Raw genomic sequence first — 27,442 nt, 5'->3', positions numbered from 1 at the left:
AGAGCAAGATGACCCATTGAAATGGGGCAAAGAGCAATGAGAATGGATTGGGGAAGGGGCAAGGGAACAGAATAAAAGCAGAGAGCATACTTCACGTGTATATTTTAATACATTTTAAAGTTGTTCTGATACCCTGGTGATGGATGTAATTGTTTATCTAGGTATTTATACAGTTAAATAAAATAAAAACCAAAAACAGAAAATAAGGAAGACTTCTGTATAGAAAATAAAGAAAGAATGGAAAAGGACATAAAAGTAATACAGAATGTGGAGAGACCTGAGAAAAGTTCCTTTCTCTCCAAAATCAGGATATTTGAGAGCTAATGAACCTGTAAGAATGTGGACACAGGAGGAACATGGAGAAAAAGAAGATGTTATAAACAAGAATAAGTGAAACAAGGGGGATGGAGGACAGGAGAGTGATAATCAGAAGAATGCAAGGCATCAAGAAATGACAAAAGTTTGTTTGTTTTTTTTAAATACTTAGCTGTATTCAACTGGAGCCGAGTGTTTGTTTTAATTGTTTATTCAGTGTTTGGAGGACCAGTATGTACTATGCTGATAAAAGTTCTAATTTCTTCAGGACTCGTCAGGATCCTCATCTGAGTCCTATAAAAAAAAAGTGTCAGAACTTTTAAGTGTTCCTGTACCTAAAGAGAATGCAGTGTGCTGTGTCCCTTTTAGTATACAAAAATGGTTTTCATAGATGGCATGTTTCAGAATGAACCTGCCCGGCCCCATCCAAGATCTTTCTTGTTCATATCTGTGCCTTTCTTATTTTTGTATATTTTCTAGGACAGTGCACTGTAGACCTATAAACACCAACTAGCTTAAAAGTTTTCTGTTGAACTCTTATATTTCAAAAATCCTTTCCCTATGTTATAACTAAAAACTCTGCATAACCCACGTGCTATCATTTTTTCAACCAATTAGCTATTTGAGTAACAAAATTCAGTCTGGAACAGTTTTTGATATATTATGCTTTGTGAAATCCATACATAATTCTGTTTTGAGTCATTTAAAAACAAATCTATAATTTCTCATTTATGCCTCAAAATTTTGTGATTTTTACATAAACAAATAATTCACATCCACATATGCTTTTAGAGAAACATGGACACATTTATTTCATACATGTAGAAAATGGTATAACTTATAGTCAGCTGAACAGACTTTACAATTTTTCACCAGTTATTTCCCAGTCAGTTTATTTGTGTAGGGATCCACACCAAAGATCAGTCAGTTTTTAAATCTGGAAAACTGATTCAACTCAACTGAGTTCAGTGGCTCCCCATTAGTATCCAGACTTTTGAGTGCTTATATGAAGCTTCTGAGCTGAGTAGTTTTGTAGTTGGCATTTTTCCAATGTCTGAGGAAAAACAAACCTCTCGCTCTGCATGCATAGGATTCAAGACAAGTTTACGCAGTTATTTTATTGTCCTAACTATGTTACAATATCTGGTCACTCTGGTTTATATAAGTGTTTTCCAAAGAAGTGTACTCAATTAAACATGATAAAAGAAGTCAACATTAATGCCAATAAATTATAATAAAACATAATTTACAGCAACATAATAATTAGCTTTACAGATATAAATAAACAAATTTAAATCTACAAATTCTAATATTTAAGAATGTATGTGATAATCTAGATTGTACTCAAAAGATTTGTTAACATAAATGAACTGTGCAGTATGTCCAAAATTTTCTTTCCTGCCACTAGATGGTACTGCAAGAACTTACACAATATTTGTAGAAAGGAATGGGTTCCGTGGATTTTGTTTTGTTTTCCCTGTAAATGATCAAAAACTGTTGGACTAAAATTAAGTAATTAAAAAAAGTCTTGATATCAAACAATAGAATCAGCATCCAGTCTAATTAAACATTTCAATAAAACATTACAACATACCTGAATTATAAGGAATAGTGACTGACATGGAGTATAGATTCAACTAAATCTAACCTTAATTTAAATGATCTAAATTATCGTCTATTCTTTATTCCATTGGAAAGGAGATTTCAGACACAATTGTCTGGTTCACATTCTGTTTCTTCATCCAGGTTTGGACAAGGAGTTCCATTATTGGCAGGTTGAAGGCGTACATAACGAGTTCTGGTTTTGGTCCCTATCTTTCCACAAGTACCTCTGCAAAGACCCCAGGAAGACCACAGTGAAATCTCACAGTCCAATGGTGTTTCTGTAACATATATAAGAAGAGGTGATTTGACAGAAATATGTGCTTAAGGCAAACACATAGTTGGTAAAATGTACAAAACTATTAGCAAATTGTCCTTACTTATATAAATATAAGGCTGATGTTTGTTTTGATACATGAAGAATTTACTATCAGTTACATTACTGATAATATTAAAAAGATCTACTTGAAAAAACAGAATTAACATGATTTTAATTTTACATTCCTTTAATAAAAGCCATATGTTGTCTAGTAAATAAAGACATCGGTTTTCAGCTCCTGAAAAGGTAGACTTTTTTACTGTCATGTAGAGGTTGTTTGAGGTACTGCATTAGTTATGGTATAATACTTATTTAGTTGAGAATTTAAAATGTTCTTTTCATGGAAAACTTTAAAATGAGCATGCTCTGAAAATAGAATTGTATTTTATTGTCATCTCATTACTAATAACTCATTTGCCCTTGCATGGCTTGCTGGATAATACCAGGATTAAGATTTTTATCAAGTTTATTTATATACTCTGGGACTTCTTTGTATATATTGTTCCTATTCATTTCATTTTCTGTTTAAGTCCTATTCTATTCTTCCTCATCAGTAAAGAAAATGCTAATTCTTTTTATGACTAAATCTTCTTGTAGTTAGTTTTTGGCAAGAAAAGGTAAAGCACCTTTTATACACACAGTCTTCCCTTTGCCAATAAAATAAATTGTATAACTAAAAGCTTTTTAATACTAATATCCTTTACATTTACTACAACCAAATAAATCAGAAATTCTGTAAAGTAATATATACATATATACAGAATATATATATGAATGATATGTAAGTTATAAAATTCGTAAAGAAAATAGACAGATACTCTCTCCCTCTGCAGTTAGGAGGAAATATGTCTGTAGTCGCGGATCTCTATAGACCTTGAGTGGATGGGGAACATGGTTTGACCTTTGGTAATTAAATCTTTCCTTATGCCTGTGGAGTAAGTTTTTTATATGGATTAAGTTACTGGTATATACACAAAGTGGAGACTTCTGACTAGGAATGTCCAACAAATGCTTTACTTACAATGAATTGCTGTGATTCAGTCTGTGTTGCTCTTATTTTATAATATCTCCTGAATTACTAACATTTTTAATGGAGTAGAAAAATGGACTTGTATAGAAAGCTTAAAAGAACTAAATGTTTAGTTTGTCTAAACAATGACTATTATCTCATCAAATGTATTACAAATATATTACATAACCTGTTATAGTTTGCTACTATTTACAGCAGTGGTTCTCAAACTTTTGTACTGGTGACCCCTTTCACACAGCAAGCCTCTGAGTGCGACCCCCCCCTTATAAATTAAAAACACTTTTAAAATATATTTAGCACTATTATAAATGCTGGAGACGAAGTGGGGTTTGGGGTGGAGGCTGACAACTCGCAACCCCCCATGTAATAACCTCATGACCCCCTGAGGGGTCCAGACCCTCAGTTTGAGAACCCTGTTTTACAGTATCTGCTATGGGGATGCCCAGTATTGGAACACTTGAGGGTGGGGGCGGGGGGTTTAACCTACACTGAGGCACATTAATTAACTTTGTGGGGAAGTTAATACAGCATGTTGCTCTAGTTAGAATGTCCAGTTACTCACATTTATGGGGAATTAAATAAAAATTAAATATTAATTAAATAAATAGTCTCTAAAAATACCATATTGTGACTTCCAACTCTTGGATCTTAAGCTTTCAGGACAAGACAAACCCGTCTGTCTTAGGCTAGGGAGCTGAGACCCAAGAATGAGAATCCTGCATGATATCTTCAAAGTAGCATACTAAGGACCCAGTTCAGGAAGCACTTACATACGTTTTAAAGACCATCCCTAATAAGGAAAGCACTTCAGTACATCTTGAGCTCCTTTCCTGAACTGGGGCTAGAGTAAATAGTAATCCCTTCTCAAATGTTGTGGAGGAAAGGATATTATTCTATATGTGATTTGTGTCACCCAATTTGAATGATGGATGATCAGCTCTTGTTTACTAAGAAAACATTTTTTAAACTAGAAATCTGCTTGTTTTAAATGTACAAGTCAGGCCTTATTAACCATGGGGAAGGTAAGTTTTCTTTATTTATTAATTGTGAGGAAATTTGTGAAGCCCACCTTATGGTCCAAACTCCTGGCACAGAGCCAAAGCCAGAGAAATAGACTCTCCAGTCCCAGTCTGAAGCAGCTGGCATGCACTTGGGCCGTGGTTGCTACTACAGAATATGCAGGGAGTGTGTCTCATGGATCTCTCCTGTGCAGGATTTTGGTCTCTGCACAACTTTCTTAAGAAGTGCTCCACGTTCCCCTTTTCTATGATCCTGTACAGAGAGTCACCAGAGGGTGCATAGAGTAAGCCTGCACAGGGCTCTCTACCATCTGTCCTCTTTCCTCCAATCAGAGGGGATGTAGCATTTATGCTGAGTTTGAAGCTTAGAATTTGTCACTAAGACTGGGTCAAATCAGTGCTATGAACCTTCACTTACATGAGCACTATTATTCACAGACGGTTTAAAAAAAGAATGCTGTGGTGGGATAAATATATTATTGTTTGAAATTAAATCTTGGCTTCACATGAGCATTTCAATAAAAATTTCAAACTCTCCTCGGGTACCTTGTTCTGTAGGTATCAGTTGCCATCATAATTCTACTCAAGCTGGTGAATTTTGTTTTCTTATTTCATATCACTATCAAAATACTTCTTACCAAGGAGAATATAGTAAATATAATCGTTTTGCGCCATTATGTAAGAACTCACAGGAAGGAAGCACTTTCTTTAGGATTTGCACAGGATTTGGGGAGCTGAGAGTCTGACAGAGTATCCCTTTCACACAGGACTGGTGGTTCTGTGGAAGTTCTATGGCTTGAATAAGACATGTGGATCTAACCCAAATCTGCGGATCCCTGGCCAGACATGAAGGCTTCCCCTCTCCCTCCCCCCATGTTTCTTTCGGTATCCTCTTCCTATGACATTTGAACTAGTTTATTGCCTTTACTGTTATTGTGGTCTCTGGTCTCTGTCACAGAGGGCCCAATTCTAATCTCACCTACGCTATGTTTACACTTGTGTAACTCCATTGGCTTTGGTAGAATGACTCCCAATTTATGCAGGTGTAAGTGATATTAGAATTAGATCCAGAGTACAGAGGAATAGTTAATGCTGTTCCACAAGGAAAAGGGTACAAAGAAATATAATGATCAGCTGCTTTTTGACTGGGCATGCCCCCGTTTTCTCTGCAGTTGCTGAAGCCTGTAGCAGGAATATTCCACATAACCCTATTCTCTTCCACAAGGCCTGCCAGATTTGAAGTTTTCTAAAATTTTGCTTCTCTTCTTTGCTGCTCAGTGAATGGGAACAAAAGGATCTAGTTGATCAAAGTACTAACCACTTACCTGAGACAGAGTCATCTATTTCATTGCCTACCGCAGTCAGGTTAGGCTGAGGACCAGGAAGACCCAGCTGGTTTCTTTTAAGTTTTACAATGGTTACTCGAGCAATAGGTGGCAAACTTTTTAGCTTGGGATAATAAAATGAGTTTGCTGGGTGACTTGGAGAGGAACAAGTGATCTATGAATTAAAAATAAAAGGAAGTTTATAGAAATAATATTGCCATGTTAGTAAGGATAGAAATTTTAAACAGAATATCATGTCTTAATTATATTCCTGGGCAAGTAAAACTCATATGAATTGGGGGTGCACAGTCTTTATCCACCCGAGAACCACAAAAAAGCTGTGATTTCTTGTCATGAAGATAATCCCACTAACTTTTGTGGAAGGATTCTGGGACTGAGATCACACAAGAAATTGTGACTATTTTTGGATGGAGATACTGGATGGAGGGTAGTCAGCATGCACAATAATGCTTGGAGCAGGTTGATGGAGGAGACAAGAAGTTGTAGGTAGGGAATGCTGGCAGTGGCAAGGATACAGACTGGGGAATAATGGGTGCTGTAGTAGATGTGGTATTGTTATAAGGGGTCACAGAGGGTGCTGTAGTAGATGTGGTATTGTTATAAGGGGTCACAGAGGGTGGTGCTTCAGCTTCTCTATTCTTTCCCACTCCCGCAAGCACTATATGTATACAACATACACACACTTACCTCTGTAACAGTATCCTGTGGAATAGTGGCAAAGTTTGGTGAGGAAAATGTGAAACCACTGTCTGTTCCAGCATCATATGGAAAAAGTTCTACTGTTTCTTGTTCTTTCCAATGATCTCCCTCACATAGATTTAGACTGTCAACACCCACAAACCAATCAGGGCTGGGCACAATTCGTACAACAAAAGAAACCTAGGAAGTGAAAGAAAAACATCATAATAATTAACAATCACCTGCCAGTCTCTACAGGCTTGGATAGCAGGAACTTCAGGGTCCGATTTCTAGTATAACAATGGGTCAAACATATTTCTGACTATTTTATTTGAGGGTTTCTAAAAGAACATATTCCAGTATGCTTTTTTATTTGATTTTATGTTCATAAAGTTCTTTAAAACTGGATTATCTTAGCAATTCCTTGCATTATAGTGGTAGCTATCAGTGGCATTTCAAATATCTCCTTTTGCATCCTACTGGCATAAAACTAGTAAGCAACCCTTAAAATGAAAATGTAAATGTACGTACTAAGGAGTGTCTTGAATGTGCTTCTAATTCCGCGAAGGTTTGTCCTGTACCACTGGAAATGGCAGGAGCTGAGAAGATTCCATGCACACTTTGAATTTTTTCTCCAGCTGCTTCTATTTCCTTCATTAATGTCCATGCTTCACCCTTTTCAGCAAAATCACGCACACCATTGCTGGCATATTCATCCTTTTTCCACATGTTATAGTCAGAACTATGGGTAACACCTATTTAAGGGAACACATTGCTCAATATAAAAGTCTGTTTTGGATTATCGTAATTGCTGCAGTTTCTCTGTTTTATTTCTGATGTGGAACAATTTGGGTATTTACCTTTAGGATTTTCTAAAACATTTAGCTTATCACTGTTTACTTCAGCCGTAGCCGATTGAAAATTGAAGCCAATTGAAAACCGTTGTAGATTCTGTAAGTATTTTGGATGCTGCAAGTTCTGTATGTTATTGTTTATCTGTCAAGCAACATTAGTTTTGACTTTCATTTTACTAAAGGGAATTCTCAATAAATTCAAATAAAGAACAAAAAAAAGTAATCACAACTGTAGAGAGTTTTATCTGGTCTTGACACTGTGCACATTTCACTTACCTAGCAAGGAAGACCACTGTGCTGGAGGCCTATAAAGGGGATACTGCTTAGGGAAAGCAGCCTGACTCCATTTCCCTACAAAGACTATGCTGTACTTAGCAACTTCCTCTGCTGTGCAAACAGAATCATCACCCACAGGCAGACAGCTGGTATAGCCTAAAATTGTTATAAGCAGTGTCCAGATAACTTTACAGGAACTGCAGCCAAGCATCAGGTTTTCCATTTCCCTACACATGGAAAGAAAAAAAAGTGTCCATGTTAGCCTTATTAGTCACTGTAGATTCAAAACTGAATAACTGTAACCCAATGAAATGTAATATAGCGTAAGTTTTGAACTAGAAGAAAATACACATCCAATGCATTTAAAAACTTAATGCATCTAAGAACATATAGGACTTACAGAGTTGAAGTTTCCATGCAGTATGTTACAAAGCTGTAACTCTATCTCTGACAACTGTTTCTAATGGAAAATAAAAAAATATCTTAAACGTGTTCATGGTAATGAGTTTGAGGAAACATGTTTTTGATTTTCTTTTAAAATCTTATTAGAATCTTGAATTAATTTAGACTAGTAAATGCTTCTGTAAAAACATTAATGATACATGTATTATTTTAAAGATAAAATTAAATTTAAAAAGCATGGAGAAGTAACATAAAAGTTGAAGCAGAATTTTTAGAACAGATTTAAAGTCAAATACATTACAAATATAATTCATTACTTTGCGATCATATGTGCTATGAAAAACATTTAAAAATTAACATAATTGCAAACATCCTTGCATCAGACTGAAACTCAGTTATTTAAAATCCCGCTTTTTAAATGCTTTTGTCCTTAGAGAAAACTGCATAAACATAATTGAAACACTAATAGTTGTATAATACAGTAATTCATTAAAAGAGTTTTGAGTACTCACTAAATGTTTCCTCTGGAGCTCAGATACGGTGAGAGCACCTGCTTTTGCTGGCAGCTGAGCTGTTCTGCAAGAGAGGACAGTAGGAGTCTTGCTATTTATGCCTGAAGAGGGTCCCTTTGGTCCAACAGTTATCGTAACCTTTAGACTTTCCAGTTTAACAAAATGAATTCCATACTGTAGCTTGATTTTTTTTTATGCACTACCAGAATCTCCTGGAAGCCAGTTACTTCAGGTTGCTATTGGAAAATTGTGATGCTGACTAGACACAGAATGTTTTTTAAAATTATCTTAGATTATTACCCACAACTCAGGTTTTCCGGGGACTGTATAGTTCTCTGCACATCTTATTAATGCTTCTAAGCTATAAAAATGAACGGAGTCCAAAACTAAAATTGTTCTGGTGGAAATGCTTTAAATGAGAAGCATATTTCCTTGTACGTTTTATTGTCTGACAGATGCTCCTTCCAAACATTTACAGAGAGTGCTCTCACTCTCACATACCATATGTACATGTTCAAATAAGAAGGTGAAAACAGCTAAACAAATCTAGGGAAAGAGACTTAAATCATTTTATATAGTCACACATATCTACCCTGCAAATATGGATTAATTTAAAATAGAACAGTATATATCTTTGTTGTCAACAATACTGTACACTGTATGATGAAAAGGCTCTAATATTTTGGTTTATTTGGAAGGTGTGGTTTTTGGAAGCTTCTTTGAGATTTTTCTTAGCTGTCTCCCCTTTAAAGTAAAAAATCCTAGATAACCATCTTAGTAGTAGTTAAATCATATATATTATTTAATGAAGTACTTACACTCACATCACTAAATGTATTTGTTTTCTATGCAAAAAGCTATAGATACCAGGGACAGTTAAGTTAAACAGCTAATACTCATTTTTAATTCTTTCCCCACTGCCTTTCCAAATGCCCTTAGGAAAAAAGGGTTTGTTAGAATGCCTGGAAGTGTGACTGATCAAGAGTCAAGTACACATCATGAAAAATGACCTGCCAGGAGACCTTCCCATTTAAATTGTGGGGTATCTAGCTTGAGCATGTCCTCTGATCACAAGCATTAGAGCATGGGACAAAGGCAATTATTCCTCAGGTAGCAAAACCCCAGTTATTATGGGTTTATAGGTTAAACCCTGCATTTTATATTCTGAAAGGAGGCTTGCAGACAGCCAGTTTTAGCTTAAAGGCACTACTAAAATTAGGGATAGATTGCCCCTTCCATGGGAAGTGGGAAGGAAAACTGAGATTTGTGTCATGAAGTTTACCTAGATTATTCTGCCTGGGGAGTGGGGTTTATAATGAGGCAGCTGAACAGAGGAGGTGTCAGCCACCAGTACCCACAATTCCTGAATATGTAGATGGATTTCATGAAATTCACTGGAGGCTAGGGCCATCTGTCCATGGTGTGATCCAAGGACCTCTTGATGCTGACTGGCAGAGGGCACAGAGGTGCATAAGGGTTACAAGGATCCCCTGGATCTGGTATTTACATTCCAGTTCACCAGTGGGTGTCATGTAAGGTTCTTCTTCGATTGATTGCAAATGTGTATTCCACAAAGGTGTGCACATGCCTAGTGCGCCAAAAGCCAGAGAACTTTGCTGAGCAGTATCCGTTGGGGCAACACACATGCCCTTGGAACCCCATAACCTCTCCCATGGCTATTTAAGGGCCACACCACTCCAATTCCCCTCAGTTCTTTCTCACCACCAGAGCATTCTATGTGGTATAGAACCATAGGATTGGAAGGGACCTTGAGAGGTCATCTAGTCCAGTCCCCTGCACTCATGGCAGGACTAAGTATTATCTAGACCATCCCTGACAAGTGTGTGTCTAACCTGCTCTTAAAAATCTCCAATGATGGAGATTCCACAACCTTCTTGGGCAATTTATTCTAGTGCTTAGCTCATGCTTTGCTATCACAGTACTTTTTCTGTGAATGCATGTGCATAGTTATAGAAAGTTACAGTAGTACCCTTAGTATTTAGTTAGTAGTAATTTAGTTAAGGAGAATTTAGCTTGGTGCAATGCCCTCGCCAGGTTTTAAGCACTGCCTGTTGTGTGGGGTGGTTAACCCTAAACACTCGGTACTTATTGTGCCTTGGAGATCCTATGCCCAGTCCAGAGCAAGGTCAACAAACTCTTTGGTAATCTTGCCTCCCAAGCTGCCCAGGCTGGAGACACAGACTGATGTTGCTCCATCTGAACTGGTTCATCCTGAACCGTTGTTCAGCAGCAGGTATTGATGCAGGAGATCCGATTGGCTCTATTTTCTTCCTCTTCTTCCTCACCAGATGATTCCACAGTGCTGGATTTGTTTTCTCCTGTGTCTGAGGATTGTAAGTGTTGTCAAGAACTCGTGAGGCAAATGGCTACAGGGCATTCAGGATGAGTTTGTTCAGTAGAATAGCCATAAATTGGTGGACATTATTCAACTTTCGGCACCAGGGAGGGTAGCTCTCTCTATAAATAAACCTATTTTGGAACCCACAAAAGCCTTGTGGCATACCCCAGCTTCCTTACCTCCTATAGCGAACCATTCAGGTAAGTGGTACTATGTCCCCATGCAGGGGTATCAGTGTTTTAAGTCCCATTTGGCTCCTAACTCTCTTCTTGTAACAGTGGCAAATGAGAGGTTGTGAAAAGGGAGGTATAAGTTGACACCTAAAGAAGTCTAAGGGGTTAGATTTAATGAGAAGGAAGATTTATTTTATCTCCTCACTATAGATGTGCATTGCTAATCAACGGCCTAATCAATAATAATACGTATTATCAACATATGACTTTGTCAACTGGGATGCGGTGTCCAAATTTACATATAAATTGCCAGAATCCTCCAGGGAAGAGTTTAAAGCCTTAATTGTGAAAGATCATCTAGTTGTTAAGACCTCACTGCAATCAGCACTGGATGTGCTGGACACTTCCTCCAGAACTATGGCCTCACCGGTAACAATGAGAAGAGCCTCTAGGCAGGGCCAGTTAGACAGGCAGAACTGCAGAGTCTCAATGCATGTAGGGAGGAGGGGTTTAGATTTATTAGGAACTGGGGAACTTTTGGGAAAGGGGGAGCCTATACAGGAAAGATGGGCTCCACCTAAACCAAAATGGAACCAGACTGCTGGCACTTAACATTAAAAAGGTTGTAGAGCAGTTTTTAAACTAAGGTCTGGGGGAAAGCCGAATGGTGCGGAGGAGCACATGGTTTGGACATCCCTTAGGAGAGGGATAGAGAATCTCTATGTCCTAGTGAGGACGAGAGGATGGAAAATGATAAAATACAGGCAGGATCTGATCAGAAACAGTCAAATAAAAAAGAGTCCCATTCAATTACATCGTGTAATGGCAGACAGCTAAAAGGAGACAAGTTTTTAAAGTGTTTATATACTAATGCTAGAAGTCTAAATAAGAAAATGGGTGAACTAGAGTGCCTCGTATTAAATGAGGATATCGATATAATAGGCATCACAGAAACTTGGTGGAATGAGGATAATCAATGGGATACAGTAATACCAGGGTAAAAAATATATTGGAAGGACAGAACAGGTTGTGCTGGTGGGGGAGAGGCATATGTGAAAAAAGCATAGAATCAAATGAAGTAAAAATAATAAATGAATCAAACTGTACAATAGAATCTCTATGGATAGAAATTCCATGCTCTAATAATAATATAGCAGTAGGGATATATACTGAGCACCTGACCAGGATGGTGATAGTTACTGTGAAATGCTCAGGGAGATCAGGGAGAATATTAAAATAAAAAACTCAATAATAATAATGGGGGATTTCAATTATCCCCATATTGACTGGGTACACGTCACCTCAGGACGGGATGCAGAGATAAAGTTTCTTGACACCTTAAATGACTGCTTCTTGGAGCAGCTGGTCCTGGAACCCACCAGAGGAGAGGCAATTCTTGATTGATTCCTAAGTGGAGCACAGGATCTGGTCCAAGAGGTGACTATAGCTGGATCGCTTGGTAATAGTGACCATAATATAATTAAATTTAAAATCCCTGTGGCAGGAAAAACACCACAGCAGCCCAGCACTGTAGCATTTAATTTCAGAAAGGGAAACTACACAAAAATGAGTAGGTTAGTTAAACAGAAATTAAAGGGTATAGTGCCAAAAGTGAAATCTCTGCAAGCTGCGTGGAAACTTTTTTAAAGACACCATAATAGAGGCTCAAGTTAAATGTATACCCCAAATTAAAAAATATAGTAAGAGAACCAAAAAAAGAGCCACTGTGGCTAAACAACAACATAAAAGAAGCAGTGAGAGGCAAAAAGGCATCCTTTAAAAAGTGGAAGTTAAATCCTAGTGAGGAAAGTAGAAAGGAGCATAAACACCAGCAAATGAAGTGTAAAAATATAATTAGGAAGGCCAAAAAAGAATTTGAGGAACAGTTAGCCAAAGACTCAAAAAGTAATAGCATTTTTTTTAAAGTACATCAGAAGCAGAAAGCTTGCTAAACAGCCAGTAGGGCCGTTGGATGATCGAGGTGCTAAAGGAGCACTCAAGGATGATAAGGCCACTGAGGAGAAACTAAATGAATTCTTTGCATAGTTCTTCACAGCTGAGGGTGTGAGGGAGATTCTCAAACCTGAGCCATTCTTTTTAGGTGACAGATCTGAGGAACTGTCCCAGACTGAGGTATCATTAGAGGGGTTTTGGAACAAATTGATAAATTAAATATCAATAAGTCATCAAGACTCAAATGTGAAATTGCAGAACTACTAATTGTAGTCTGTAACCTATCATTTAAATCAGCTTCTGTACCAGATGACTGGAGGATAGCTAATGTGACGCCAGTTTTTAAAAAGGGCTCCAGAGGTGATCCTGGCCATTACAGGCCTGTAAACCTGACTTCAGTACCAGGCAAACTGGTTGAAACTATAATAAAGAACAATATTGTCAGACATATAGATGAACATAATTTGTTGAGGAAGAGTCAACATGGTTTTAGTAAATGGAAATCAAGCCTCACCAATCTACTATAATTCTTTAAGGAGGTCAACAAGCCTGGGGACCAAGAGGATCGAGTGGATATGGTGTACTTAGATTTTCAGAAAGCCTTTGATAAGGTCCCTCAACAAAGGCTCTTATGCAAAGTAAGCTGCCACGGAGTAAGAGGGAAGGTGCTCTCATGGATCGGTAACTGGTTAAAAGATAGGCAACAAAGGGTAGGTATAAATGGTCAGTTTTCAGAATGGAGAGAGGTAAATAGTGGTGTCCCCCAGGGGTCTGTTCTGGGACCAGTCCTATTCAACATATTCATAAATGATCTGGAAAAAGGGGTAAACAGTGAGGTGCAAAATTTGCAGATGATACAAAATTACTAAAGATAGTTAAGACCCAGGCATACTGCGAAGAGCAAAAGGATCTCTCAAATCTGGATGACTGGGCAACAAAATGGCAGATGAAATTTAATGCTGATAAATGCAAAGTAATGCACATTGGAAAGCATAATACCAACTATACATATAAAATTATGGTGTCTAAATTAGCTGTTACCACTCAAGAAAGAGATCTTGGAGTCATTGTGGATAGTTCTCTGAAAACATCCACTCAATGTGCAGCGGCAGTCAAAAAAGCAAACAGAATGTTGGGAAAAATTAAGAAAGGGATAGATAATAGGACAGAAAATATCATGTTGCCTCTATATAAATCCATGGTATGCCCACATCTTGAATACTGTGTGCAGATGTGGTCACCCCATCTCATAAAAGATATATTGGAATTGGAAAATCCAGTTCAGTAAAGGGCAACAAAAATGATTAGGGGTATGGAATGGCTTCCGCATGAGGAGAGATTAAGAAGACTGGGACTTTTCAGCTTGGAAAAGAAACTGCTAAGGGGAGATATGATTGAAGTCCATAAAATCATGATTGGTGTAGAGAAAGCAGATAAGGAAGTGTTGTTTTCTACTTCTCATAACACAAGAACTAAGGGTCAAATTAATAGGCAGCAGGTTTAAAACAAATAAAAGGAAGTATTTCTTCACACAATGCACAGTCAACCTGTGGAACTCCTTGCCAGAGGATGCTGTGAAGGCCAAGACCATAACAGGGTTCAAAAAAGAACTAGATAAATTCATGGAGGATAGGTTCATTAATGGCTATTAGCCAGGATGGGCAGGGATGGTGTCCCTAGCCTCTGTTTGCCAAAAGCTGGGAATGAGCAACAGGGGATGGATCACTTGATGATTACCTGTTCTGTTCATTCCCTCTGGGGCACCTGGCACTGACCACTGTGGGAAGACAGAATACTGGGCTAGATGGACTTTTGGTCTGACCCAGTAGGGTCATTCTTATGTTCTTATGTTACAGAAATCTGCCATAGCTCCCAAGGTTCAACAAAGTATAGAGGACTTTACCTTCGATGGTCAGTTCTTGTTTTCCAAAAAGACTAATGAGATGCTGCATTCCTTTAAGGACTCTCCAGCCACTGTTTGTTCATTGGGGGTTATACCAGAAGTTAAGAGTCATCATTATGGAGCTCAGCAACAGCAGCAGCAATACTGTCAATATTCCCAGCAGTACTTCAGGCAGATGGCTTATCCTGCTAGGCAGCAACACTTCTCCCTGAGGAGACACAAGACACAAAGGAGAAGGCCCTCTGGTTCCAACTTCAACCAACAACCACCTCATCCTCCATCAGCTTTGGACAAGCTGCCAATGTGACTCTCCTCTCAAGGGCAGCATACCAGTCGTCAACTTCCTGACCATATTGCCTCCATTTGGGAACAGGCTGTCCCACTTCTACAGTACTTGGGAAACAATAACCACAGACAAATGGGTCCTAAGAACTGTGATCAGGGGATGTGATCCAATTCTTGTCCATCTCCTGCTTCCCACTCCTCTACCCTGTCCCTTTTCAGGAACCCCTCTCATGAGTCACTGCTTTGTCAGCAGATTCAGACTCTGAGATTCAGGATCCATAGAAGAAGTTACCCTTCAGTTTTGGGAAAAGGGAGTCTACTCATGTTATTTCCTGTTCCCCAAGTCCAAGGGAGGGCTGAGACCTATTCTTGGCCACTGGGGTATCAACAAGTACATCAAATATCAGATTCAGTATGGTAACACTAGCTACAATCCTCCCTGCATTGGATCAAAATGACTGGTTTGCCATCCTCAATCTGAGAATTCCTACTTCCACATGGTGATTCTCCCAAGCCACATGAAGTTTCTTATAATGGCAGATCAACATTATCAATACACAGTCCTCTGCCCCATGCATATTTACCAAATTCATGACTGCAGCCATAGCCTATCTCAGGAGAATGAGGATTCATGTCTTCCCATACCTGGATGATTGGTTAGTGAGGGCAAGTTTGAAGACCAAGTCCTTAAACTTCATTTCATGCTGAATCTCATCAATTTGTTGGGACTGATTTTGAACAGGGGAAAGTCAACAGAAAAAAACTGAGTTCATTGGGGCCATACTAGACTACAAGTTGGAGAGCTTTTCCCCTGCACAAGTGATTCCAAACAATTAATCACCTGTGTCTGTCCCTCCAATCTCATCATTCATGTGTGCCTGGGCATAAGCGTTTATTTAGTCCACCATGGGAGATCCACTTCAAAGCTGGTTAAAATCTGTCTGTCTATCTCTGGAGTTCCCAGTCATTGGACAGCTTTGTCTGAGTGCCACTGGTGATCCTGGAGTCCCTAGGGGGATGGACAGATCAAAACAATGTATGATAGGATATATCCTTTGCCCATCCTCCACCGATCAAGACTACAGTTACTGATATCTCCACAATAGGTTGGAGACTGCATCTAGAGACTTTGAAAGCTCACTTCAAGCAGCTTTGTCAAGAAGCAATAAAGTTGTGGCTTTTTTTGCATCAAGGAATGCATTATTCTCATGGCTGCCCACTTACCAGGGGCCAGAATCAGTTGGCTGATCACTTCAGCAGGAATTTCTCCCAGAATCATGAGTAGCCCCTGAAGTGCAGTGTTCTGAGGCCCATCTTCCGAGAATGGGACATTCTGTCTGTTTACCTGTTTGCAATAAAAAACAAGAAAAAAAAAAAAAAGAAGTGCCATCAATTTTGGTCACAAGCAAGTCTCAGTCCAGGCTCTTTAACCAACACCGTCCATCTGAATTGAGGATCAGCACTGCTATATGCCTTCCCCCCACAATCTGCTCATACTGCAAGTTATTCTCAAACTGAAGCAGATTATTCCAAACAGATACTCATTGTGCCAGCTTGGCAAAGACAATGTTGGTTCTCCAAATGTCATAGTCTAACTGTTCGGCCTTCCACACCTCTTCCCCTCCTTCCTGACTCAACACCATGATCAGACACCCAACACTGAACACTCTGTACCTCATGGCATGGAATCTGTGTGTTTAGATGAGGAGGAAGGTTGATGTTCAGAAGCACTTCAATTAGTCCAATTTAATAGTAGAAAACCCGCTACTATCTCTCTCTATTCTGCCAAGTGGAAGTGTTTTTTAGTTTGGTCCAGTCTCAGGGAATTCAGCCAATGCTAGCCTGCATTCAGGACATTTTGGATTACCTGATACATTTTAAATCCTCAAATCTGTCTCTCAGCTTGTTGAGGGTCCACTTAGCAGCCATCTTGGCATTCCATCCTCCAATCCAAGGGAAGTCAATTTCTTTTAACTCCATGGTAGTCCAAGTTCTAAAAAGTATTGTCCATATCTTTCCACCTGTGAAAGTTCAATTGTGGGACCTCAACACTGTACTAACTGCCCTCATCAGACCTCTATTTGGCCTCAAGCAAGTTGTTCTCTGTCCTTTTTTCCAAAAGACAGCTTTTCTTCTTGCCATAATATCCACAAGGAGAGTAAGCAAACTGCAGGCTCTAACAGCAGGGGCTCCACATACACAGTTTTTCATAGACAAAGAAATAGATAAGTTCATGGAAGATAGGTCCATCAAAGAACAGTGACTGAGGTTAGAGCACAGATGGAGACTCATGGCCCCCCAGAAATGACAATTGACATACATCAAGAAGGCTGGTTGTAGGCTCTGGTACTGATGCAGGTACCATTGAGACCAGCTCCAACTAAGATATTAGACACTCTACCTTAGAGACAGCCTCAAACTTTATTGGTATCAATGACACCAGAAGTCTATGCAGTAGTATGAGATTTCCTTTGCCTTTTGGTTCTGGACTCCCTTTTGCTGCAACAGGATTTGACTGGGATTACATTGGTGCTACAGTTGGTATCACAGCCAGATGACCTTCTGGCACCATCAACATTGCATGCAGCATCCCCAGCACCTAAGAGTCTTCCTGCACTGACCTTTTCTTTTAAGCAAACAGTACTACTTGGGACTTAACTGATCAAAATCTCCTTCTGTACTGAAATATAGACCTATCTTTATTGATTGGTCATCTACAGCATTAACTGGGGATGGATTCTTCTCTCAAGTACTGGAAAGACTTGCAGGGGGACTTCTTCCCACTGTTCACCATCTCTTCACACCTCCACCTTCTATAGTTTCAAGGCCTTCTCCCTAGTCATTCTTATGCTGAGTGAGGAAGGTTTCCCCTTACCCAACCTGTACTGTGAAGGTTTGGGGACACACTAAAAAGGCTTTCAGGAAGGGTTAAAATCTGCAGGATTTATGATCCCTTTCTTACTCTCCGCCTGCACTCTATAACAAAATGGTCACTCAGGCAAAACTATAACTACTTCAAATACCTATTTTTTTCCACCTGACTGTGACTGGGTGCCTGGAATAGGGCTCATAATAATCACGCGGTTGCCAATCCTTTAGTTATTAAAAACTAAAGGTTTAATAAGAAAAAAGAAAAAAGAAAAGAAAAGAGAATTATAATATACATACAAGTGATTGCAAGTCATATACATACAAGTGATTGCAAAGTCCTTATATCAGGTTTGTAGCAGAGATGGAATAAACTGGTAGTTTGCAAAAGTCTCTCCGAAATCACCCAAACAAATTGGGGGTCATCAGTCCTTGTTAAAAATCCAGTCCAGAGAAATGAAGACCAAATGGAGATGTCTCAGGTGCCTTAAGTCTACAGCCCATTGTGAAGAGTTACTTGTCCAAGATGGAGTCCAGTGTGACATGAGCATATAACATGTCCATAGATAGTTTACTGAATTACAGGGGGTGGCCATTGGCCTCCTCAGAGTCTGAAGCATCTACAGGAAGACCTACTGTGTGGCTGTATTCCCTCTAAGCTGCGCGGTCACACACCCACCCAGGAGTGAATGTAGTGCTGCACACTTGGTTAGCAGAGCCATGCACAGCGGCGTGTTCAGGTGCCCCTCACCATGCAGCTCTTCAGCCACGTTGCTCCTGCCCTCTGCCTTGCAGCCCCTGGCAAGCTGCTCCCAGGGTCCTCCTGCTTGCTGTACAGAGTGGCGAGAAGGAGGGGCGCTGATGTCAGTATCCCCCTCCATACCTCAACCTACCCATGTACCCCATCTCTGCAGAGTTGGGGAGAGGGGCCAGGGATCAGATGTTGTGGTCTGAGCCTTCTGGTGTGTGAGTGCTTTAAAAAGACAGCACACGGTCTCTCATAGACTTCCCCAGCAGCCAGCACACACACAAACTGTTTCTGTCTCTGACAAACACATACACGCAGTCTCTGACTCACACACACACAGACACACTCTCTTTCACCCTCACCTCCCAACACATACTTGTATTATTGTTGTTACTTCTTGGTACTTCCTGCAATTTCATAATTTTATTTCTCTCTTATGCTTAAATTTAATTCTTTGAGTAGCGAATTCTAAAATGCCTAACCAGTCCTGGCTGGAGTAATTATCCCTATGGTAACTTTTAAAAATATACATTATATCTAGGTTTTTTGTTGCTACTGGTGGTGCACATCTGCACATTACTTCGATATTGGTGCATGTAACAAAATTCATTCCGCACATGGATGGAAAAAATTAGAGGGAACACTGCTGGGTGCGATGAGTTTCTTCAATGGTCCATTGTTAGAGTGAAGTGTTCTTAATGGGACATCAGCACATAACTGTCTAGCCTGGGTGTAAATCTACTTGGCGGGGGGGTGGGAGGCGGGAGTGTCACCCAGGAATACAACACATGTGTAAGATACAAGCATATAGCCAATATTCATAATTTCAGATACAATGATGATACATGCATATGCACAGGATAATCATACTTAGCAAATCATAACTTTTCCATCGACACCTTATATGACATATTTTGTACACGATTTGTTGTAAGTGTATAACAGTGGTAGAAACGATACATCTTTCTTATACACAGCATCACGCTGGCAACCGACGTTTGGTCAATCAGAGGAAAACTCATCCAGCATTCGGTTGTTAGGAAACTGCTGACTATAGAGTCCCTGTGTCTTATTCCCTTGAATAATAATTGGGCTAGACACAATCAGACTTTCTAGCTTTGTGAAAGGATCTCTCTCACAATGCTTAATTCAGCAATCCATAGTTGCAGAAAATTGTGGATTTCTACTCAAGACTAGGGTTTACTATTCATGGCTGGAAAGCCACGTGTGCCAAATTTCTGTAGGTCAGCAGCTGGAGAAGAAAATTTCTGTGGGATCAGAACCTATGCTTGCATTCCTTCTTCAATTTTTATGCCCAGTTAAAGAGCAGCTGAAGCCTCGTGGAAATCTTTGGAAAAAATCTTCCATTTAGAAATCCTTTTGCCTGTATATAATATTTTCTTGTTTTTTTCTTTCCTCTTCTGCATCAGAAAAGTATTTTGTTTCTTAAACTGATGTCTCCCTCCAGCATACCTATCTTCCATCCATATCCAGCCCTCTTTTTACCCTGAGTTCTTGAGAGCAAGAGAGTAGACACACGAGGAGTTTAAGGTTTATTTCAATACAGGACTATGCCTAGTGTTTTAGCTTACATGTGACCATGCACAGCTTCTGCTCAGTCAATGGTGGTGGAGAGCAGCAATGTTGCAGTTCCTGCTGTCCACACAAGGTTTTGCAAGGTCAGTGTTGGAAAATACATAATCAACTGATGTGTGGATAATTTGTGACTTTGCTGTAAGAAACATTTTAACTCTAGTCATAATTTTAATTCTAAACCATTGGGTTATTTTTACAAACCTAAAATAGCAACAAAACAAGAAAATAGCTTAAAATATCCAGGATAGCTTTGTAAGAATAGCCAATATCGTGTTTAGTCAGTGTTTCAACTATCAATTTATACAATATGGAAAAAAATGTGTGAACACAGTAAGGCCAATTCTGCCCTCAGTTACCTGGCTGCAGATCACATTAAAGGGTGCAAACTCTACTTTGATCAAAGTAAGCTGAACCTATGAAATGGAGGGCATAGTTGTACCCCTTATGTAAGAAGCAACAGGAGGAATGACATAAATAGTGATGATGACACTTATTATATGATGAAAATAAGGAAACAGGGATTAAATTAGATCTGCCATTTCTTAGGTTTGTTTGCTTGCTAACATCCAAAGCAATAGAATGAGAAATCCCCTTGGCTTTTATCCATATTCCTGAACTATTGTCACCTATTAAATATTTACAATAAGATCATCCAGTTTGCTGCTAAAGAATGTGTGCGCATCCTTGAATATGCACAAGCTGTTTTAATAAGCCTATAAATATCTAGCATTTCTCATCTTCCAATAGAAATATCAATCTGAACTACTTCAGAGCATTTATACACCCATACCTTCTCTTGTAGTTACCATGGATACACATACTACTATGGATACTCAACAATGCCAAAAGGTTTACATTCAATCGGAGTCCTTCAGTCTGAGTTAAACAGTAAAACCTCAATAGGAGTGAAGTACGCAGCAGAATATTTTTGTATGAAAAATAGTGGTGTAGTACTAGAGCCTTCTAAGAAGCACATCACATGAAAAGGAGATCCTGCGTTATGTTGTGATGACCTAGAAAAACTCTGAAATGAACTGAACATTTAGATGGCTCCAAAGATGAAGGCTAAAGCTTACAGAGCTGAGTGAAGACCAATGGGACGCTATCGCCATAGTTTTTAATTTGCTGTGTTTGAAAGACTAGAAGCGATGTGTTTTGCACAGTTCACTGAAGAAAAAAAGATTTGGACAGAATTCAGAGTGTTTTGCATTGAAATTTAATTAAAATAATTTGACAGGATACTCAAAATAGCATACATCCACATAATGTAAACATGATCTAAAGATTAATACATTATTTCATGTCCATAATTTCTAGGTTGCACTTGGCAAACAGCATGGTATAAGGAAAATTTATTCCTTTTATTTTATTTGTTTTATTCCACTATAGTAGCTTTTGCATTCACTGAGCCAGTTAAAGAGGGTAATTGTTTGGCTTTTCATCTGCATCATTTTACATTTTTTTAAAGTTTAGTTTTCCTTGTTCAGCTTTTTCCCTCCACCCTTTTCTCACATTCTCATCTTGCTAATGGATTTTCCTTCTTTCTAATCCTCAGATGTTTGTAAGTTCACTAGTTGAATCTAAGGCAGGAACGTCATTTCATGAGGTGCATCAGAGATAATACTCTACAAAATAGTCTGGGGGAAAAAAGATAATTCAAAATGAGTTTGTGGTGAGAGATAACAGGGCAGAAAACAACAGTAAGATCATTCACACAGTGAAAAGTTGCTGAAGTTAAGGTATTTTTGTAGAAAACTTCTGTTTCGTCTTCTAAAAACTTCTTTGTTGAAATGGAGTAAGCCTCTGGTGTTACATGTTGTACCTCCTTTTTGCTAGTGAACCTTTTTGCAGGGATAAGTAGGCATTAGATAATACCACTTATACACGAAATATGCTATTTATTAAAATATGCCAGTCCTTTATCTCTTTGGCACCACTCCACAAGACTACCAAAGCTAATCTATATTGCTAATCCACTCATTACCACAACATATTTCACTGTTGAACATCTCTTGCTTTACAGGCTAATTAAGTTTGTTGCCATCACTTTTTAAAGCCAGGCTTAAATAGTATTATAGAAGAGAGGGATCAATATTAAAAAAATCAAATCAGTTTCAGACCTGAAATAATAATGCACCATGGAAAATTAACTGGCTCTTTCATAGGCTCAGGATCTGGATACAGATCTAATCCATGCATAAAAGGGGTTTTATGCACCACTGTATACTGACCCTCCTGTACCTGTTTAAGAATCAAAATCAATACAGAATAGAGGGTGAACCTGGAGTGGGGAAGGTTGGGCCAGTAACAGGGGATCACACGTTTTTCCTCGCTAGCTCTATGGAGATTACTCAGAAAAGGTAGTTCAGCTGTAGTCTATATTACATTTCTCTTAAGCCCTCTCCACACCAAGGAATGTCCCTTCAAGAGTGATTCTGGGGATTGTCATTACCAGAGGATGGCTTGCAAAGGGGGCCTGACTTGCCAAGGAGATCAGAGAGTTTAACAGAGACATAATTTTCTAGGATTATGCTTTAGGAGGATCTCAAACTACTTTGTCCTCAGGGGAAGGGGTGGGGCGAGAGGGGAACCATAGCCCATTCTGTGGACATAAATTCCATCCCCTCAGAATGGTTTGTGGAAAACCTCATGAGGAAATTTTCTTCACACCAGCATCCCCCATAGGTATTTTCATGGGACTGGATGACCAGGGCATCTTAACATGCTGTAACATCAGCTTCTTTCATATTGATATTCATAAAAATTGAGAGGACTGGTAACAATATCCCATTGGATGTTTTAGATTGGAATAGTCTGCCAATGGTAGTCACATCATTTAAGACATTAAAACTGGACTAAACAAAGTCCTGGAGCATATAAGAATATTAAAAAAAAAAAAAGAAAGAAAAAAAACTTCAGGCATCAGACAAAGTCCATTAATTTTGTACGTGGGAGGTTCTTGTTGGGAGTTTAGGTTCAGATACTGCATACATATATATTTTTGTCATCACTGCGTTACTTGGATATGAAAATGATCCAATATACATTGAGAAAAGTTAGAGCATTTGTTAATTCTGAACAGAGAGACCAGTTGAATAAGACAGTGGAGGAACTGTGATATGCCATATATTCAAAAGCATAAGAAGGTCTTAGAAGTGGTAAAGAAGAGGAGCAACTACAGTGTTGTGTAACAGAAACTAAATATTGTTTCTAATCTTCGTCTAGCATCTCAAGCTAAAACAACTTGCGCTTCTTCAGAAAAAAATTATTGGAGAAATTTTTCCAACTGCTCTTTGCTTCCCAACAAAACTCAGGGGACTGCGAAAGAAGAAGTCATATTTTCTAAGTAATGATTTATGCCAGGCATTTATTGCCAGTTTTTTTTGTTTTTTGAAAAAACAATGTTTAATTCTGAAATGGAAGAAAAAGTGGACTATCCATTAAAGCAATAGGCTGCATAATTCCTTGTAACTGTTGTTATTGTACTTTCAGTGTAGCTGTAATCATGTTGGTCCAAGGAAGAGAGAGATAAGGTAGGCAAGGTAATATCTTTTACTGGACTACCTTATACCTTTCACCAACAGAAGCTGGTCCAGTAAAAGATATTACCTTGCTTATCTTGTCTCTCTCATTATTGTATTATTACATATTTCGTAAGCACCAATAGTACAAAATACTGACAATTTTGACTTTGATTTTAAGATGGCATTGCCTAGTAGTGATAAAAACTGAATTTACCAAAGTAGTTTATGATTAATTGTATTTTCTCTGTGAGTTATATATATTGCAATTAGAAACTGATGTTAATTTAAATTCCAAATTAAGCTTCCAGTGCTGCAGGAATTAGTTCTGATAACTTACCAAGTAGTTCTTACTTCTGAGTGATTTCTGAATCAATGTGCCTGTCTGGTGCTGGACTAGATTCTATATTCAGTTACGGTGATATAAATATAGTTATTTTAGTAGAGGTGCCCGAGGATTACAGCAACGTAACTGGTCAGAATCTGGCCTGCTGTCTTTCACATGACATGTAAAACTGAGATCCTGACTTCTTTTGTCAGTAAAGATTCCATATCACTTTTCTGCATAGTAGACACATCATATATCAGTTGTCCTGGCCAAACTGTAATTTAGATAATATTCTACCTCTGAGTTCCTCCTTCAGATTCAATTAAAGAAGATATTATTTTTTTACTTCCTGACCTAACCTGGCGGACACACTGTTAAACTACTATTGCATTTCACTTTAGAGGTCGCTGCATTTTAGTGGTTGGGCAATGTAGTCCCTACCACTTATATCCCTAACATGCATGTTGTGAAGCTTAACTAACAAATGTTTGGAATTCAGTTGTAAGCATCTCGGTCCCAGGATATTAGAGAGACAAGGTGGATGAGGTAATATCTTTTATTGGACCAACTTCTGTTGGTGAGAGAGAGAAACTTTCAAGCCACAAAGAGCTCTTCTTTAGTTCTAGGGATATGTCTACACTACCCGCTGGATCAGTGGATCCCCGAGTGCTCCCCCGTCGATTCCTGTACTCCATCTCGGTGAGAGGCGCAGGCGGAGTCAACGGGGCGCGGCAGCAGTCGACTCACCGCGGTGAAGACACCACGGTAAGTCGATCTTCAGTTATTCACGTAGCTGAAGTTGCGTAACTTAGATCGATTCCCCCCCTCCCCCAGTGTAGACCAGGCCTAGGAAAGGTATTCCAAGCGTCACAGCTACATGCAAGATGGAACAGATTGTTTAGCGTAACTAGTTAGCACATAACTCTGATAGACACTAAAAATCATGGACTGAACAGAGACACTGGATTTATGGCTTATTACAACAATCTAACCCTCTAATCCCCCTTTTTGTCCTATGACTGAAGAGGTATTAATGGGTCACTCTACCTTGAATGATCCATTAGAACATGTACTAACTACTTATGCTAAACAATATGTTCCATCTTGCATTTAGTTGTGACCCTTGGAATACCTTTCCCAGACCTGAAGAAGAGCTCTGTGTGGCTCGAAAGTGTACCTCGCCCACCTTGTCTTTCTAAATGTTTGGAAAGCACTTTGAGATCCTTGAATGAAAAGAATAACTAGAAACAAAAAAGTATTAATATTTAATAACTGCTAAGGTTGGATAGGCACAAAGACTGGATAAAGAGACTTCAGTGATGATTCCCACTGCCCTCTTCCTCAACCCTCGCCGCCCTAGTTAGCCGTGTGGATTATAATAGGTACCAAAATCTCTTGTATGTAATTGGCACGCCTCTAGTATTTAGATGAATGTAGAGCAGTATGAAAATGCCCGAGTGCCTAAAATACCTGAAATTTGTCAACCAAATAAATAGCCTAGTTTTCAGGGATAGTGAGCACTCAAAACTGCAACTAAAATAAATCTGGGTTTTGTGTATACGTGGAATGTAGGACCAAGCCCTTTGCTTTTTTGTTTTTTTTTAAGATAAAGTAACCTAAATGGTAAACAATTTTCTAATTCTTCTTAACAAATTTTGTAGGGGGGGAAAAACCACCAGGAAAATCAACTTATCTATGGCACAATGTAATGTGACATGATGTGAAAAACAATTTTTCCTTTTTTTCAAGAATTCCTGAAGAATCCTGTCTCCTTATAAGAGGCCTTGCTAGTCACTACCAATTGAACTCAGTCTTCTCTCAGCATGTCCTCCTTTTCACTTTGGCCAGGGCCGGCTCCAGGCACCAGCTTCTCAAGCAGGTGCTTGGGGTGGCCGCTCCGGAGAGGGGCGGCACGTCCAGGTGTTCGGCAGCAATTCGGCGGACGGTCCCTCACTCTGCCTGGGAGCGAAGGACCTCCCGCCGAATTGCCGCCATCGCGATCACGCCTTTTTTTTTTTTTTTTTTGGCTGCTTGGGGCGGCCAAAACCCTGGAGCCGGCCCTGACTTTGGCTATGTAGAAAACTGGGTCAAGCATTTGCTTTCCCTGTTGTTCCAATCCAGAGGCCAATGTCTTTAAAATATCTGAAAACTGACTTTGGCATTTCTTTTGGCTAAACAGCTTTCAGTGGATTAGACTAAGTATGGAAGCACCCTGACTTTTTCCCTATTACTCCCCTAGGGAAGAGTCAGAAATACCAGGACACAAACAGCAGAATAATTTCAAAATGTATTGATTCTTCAAGCTGTAGAGCAACCCCAGCAGCAACATCAATGTTTCTACGCGAATAGCTATTCCAATAGTTATACAAATAGCGTTACATAAAAATACACATTTCCTTGTCTGTACAACCAAGTCGCCCTTCCAAGATCGCCCATCAAGTACAGGAAGCTGCATTCAGTGCTACTTATATGGAAATGGTTGTGCTTGATATGATTTTTTCCCCATCATAATAAAGTTAATTAACGTGCCACTTACATCTGTGAAAATGATAGTGTGCTAAATCCACGTGTGACTCTGCAAAGTAATTTGTACGTAAAAGTAGGTATGTTGTGTCACTAAGCTGAGCCCAATATCACAGATGTAACTGCATAGTTTGGAATTATTTACATACTTCCTTTGCCAGGCACTTTGGCAACACCATCAGTTTTTGGGAGTCAGACTGCCAGGGTGAATCTGAATGAACCACTCATTGCCAACCACTCTGTGGGTACCAAGCAGCTCCCCATCATCTGCAAACACCTTGGGACATACCTTGAACTGGGATAAGCAGAAGAAAAGTATTAGGCAGCTTTGCAGTTTCCAAAATAGCTGGCAAAAATTTGAAGTACCAATATGGTCTATAGGCATACAAGGGATCAATCAAATATAATAATTCTGCAGAGCAGAAGGTTGTGCATCTTTAAGGGAGCCAGGAATCTGGAACTCCATCCTCTCTTTTTTTTGACTGTGTGCAATCAGGCTGTCTGCCATACATTTAAAGTTGGAGGGGAGAGAGATGGTTAGGCTCTGCATCTGTGGCTACCTAAAGAGATGGGGGGCAATATTATATTGATGCATAGGTACGCAATATTCAACACTGTTACTGTAACTCATACATTTACTTTGCTGAGATTTCAGTAGAATTCTATGGGGGCACAAGTTAGAAGAGGTTTTGGCCCATTATGTGACTGGGAGTCTGCATGTGAATTTGTAATGTAGAACCACTACAAACTAGTTACATGATGAACGGAGTGAAAGATACAGTTTGTTATTTGTCTGTGGTTTTGCCCATTATGTATTAGGTTCTTTCCAGAC

The 27,442-nt window shown here is 39.1% G+C and overlaps 1 protein-coding gene across 8 annotated transcripts in view; it reads right to left on the bottom strand.

Moving 5' to 3' along the window:
• Positions 1-1,101: 1,101 nt before the first annotated feature.
• Positions 1,102-27,442, bottom strand: part of SPON2 (spondin 2) — a 93,046-nt gene continuing 66,705 nt past the window's right edge. For 3 of the 8 annotated variants that reach the window (XM_005292424.5, XM_065598346.1, XM_065598347.1), the window contains 10 exons: positions 16,251-16,371; positions 15,868-16,035; positions 14,742-14,949; positions 8,354-8,417; positions 7,840-7,899; positions 7,440-7,666; positions 6,841-7,064; positions 6,319-6,510; positions 5,611-5,785; positions 1,102-2,198 (listed from right to left, as the gene is read on the bottom strand). In XM_005292424.5, the coding sequence (XP_005292481.2) occupies positions 2,020-2,198; positions 5,611-5,785; positions 6,319-6,510; positions 6,841-7,064; positions 7,440-7,666; positions 7,840-7,856 (1,014 nt within the window). In that variant the 5' untranslated portion in view covers positions 7,857-7,899; positions 8,354-8,417; positions 14,742-14,949; positions 15,868-16,035; positions 16,251-16,371 and the 3' untranslated portion in view covers positions 1,102-2,019. The remainder of the gene's footprint in view (positions 2,199-5,610; positions 5,786-6,318; positions 6,511-6,840; positions 7,065-7,439; positions 7,667-7,839; positions 7,900-8,353; positions 8,418-14,741; positions 14,950-15,867; positions 16,036-16,250; positions 16,372-27,442) is intronic. The other 5 variants (XM_065598345.1, XM_005292421.5, XM_065598348.1 and 2 more) reach the window with 2 other exon arrangements.

Source organism: Chrysemys picta, chromosome 5 (genome assembly GCF_011386835.1).
Source record: "Chrysemys picta bellii isolate R12L10 chromosome 5, ASM1138683v2, whole genome shotgun sequence".
Classification (NCBI taxonomy): Eukaryota; Metazoa; Chordata; order Testudines; family Emydidae; genus Chrysemys; species Chrysemys picta.
This window is presented reverse-complemented; position numbering and strand designations above follow the sequence as displayed.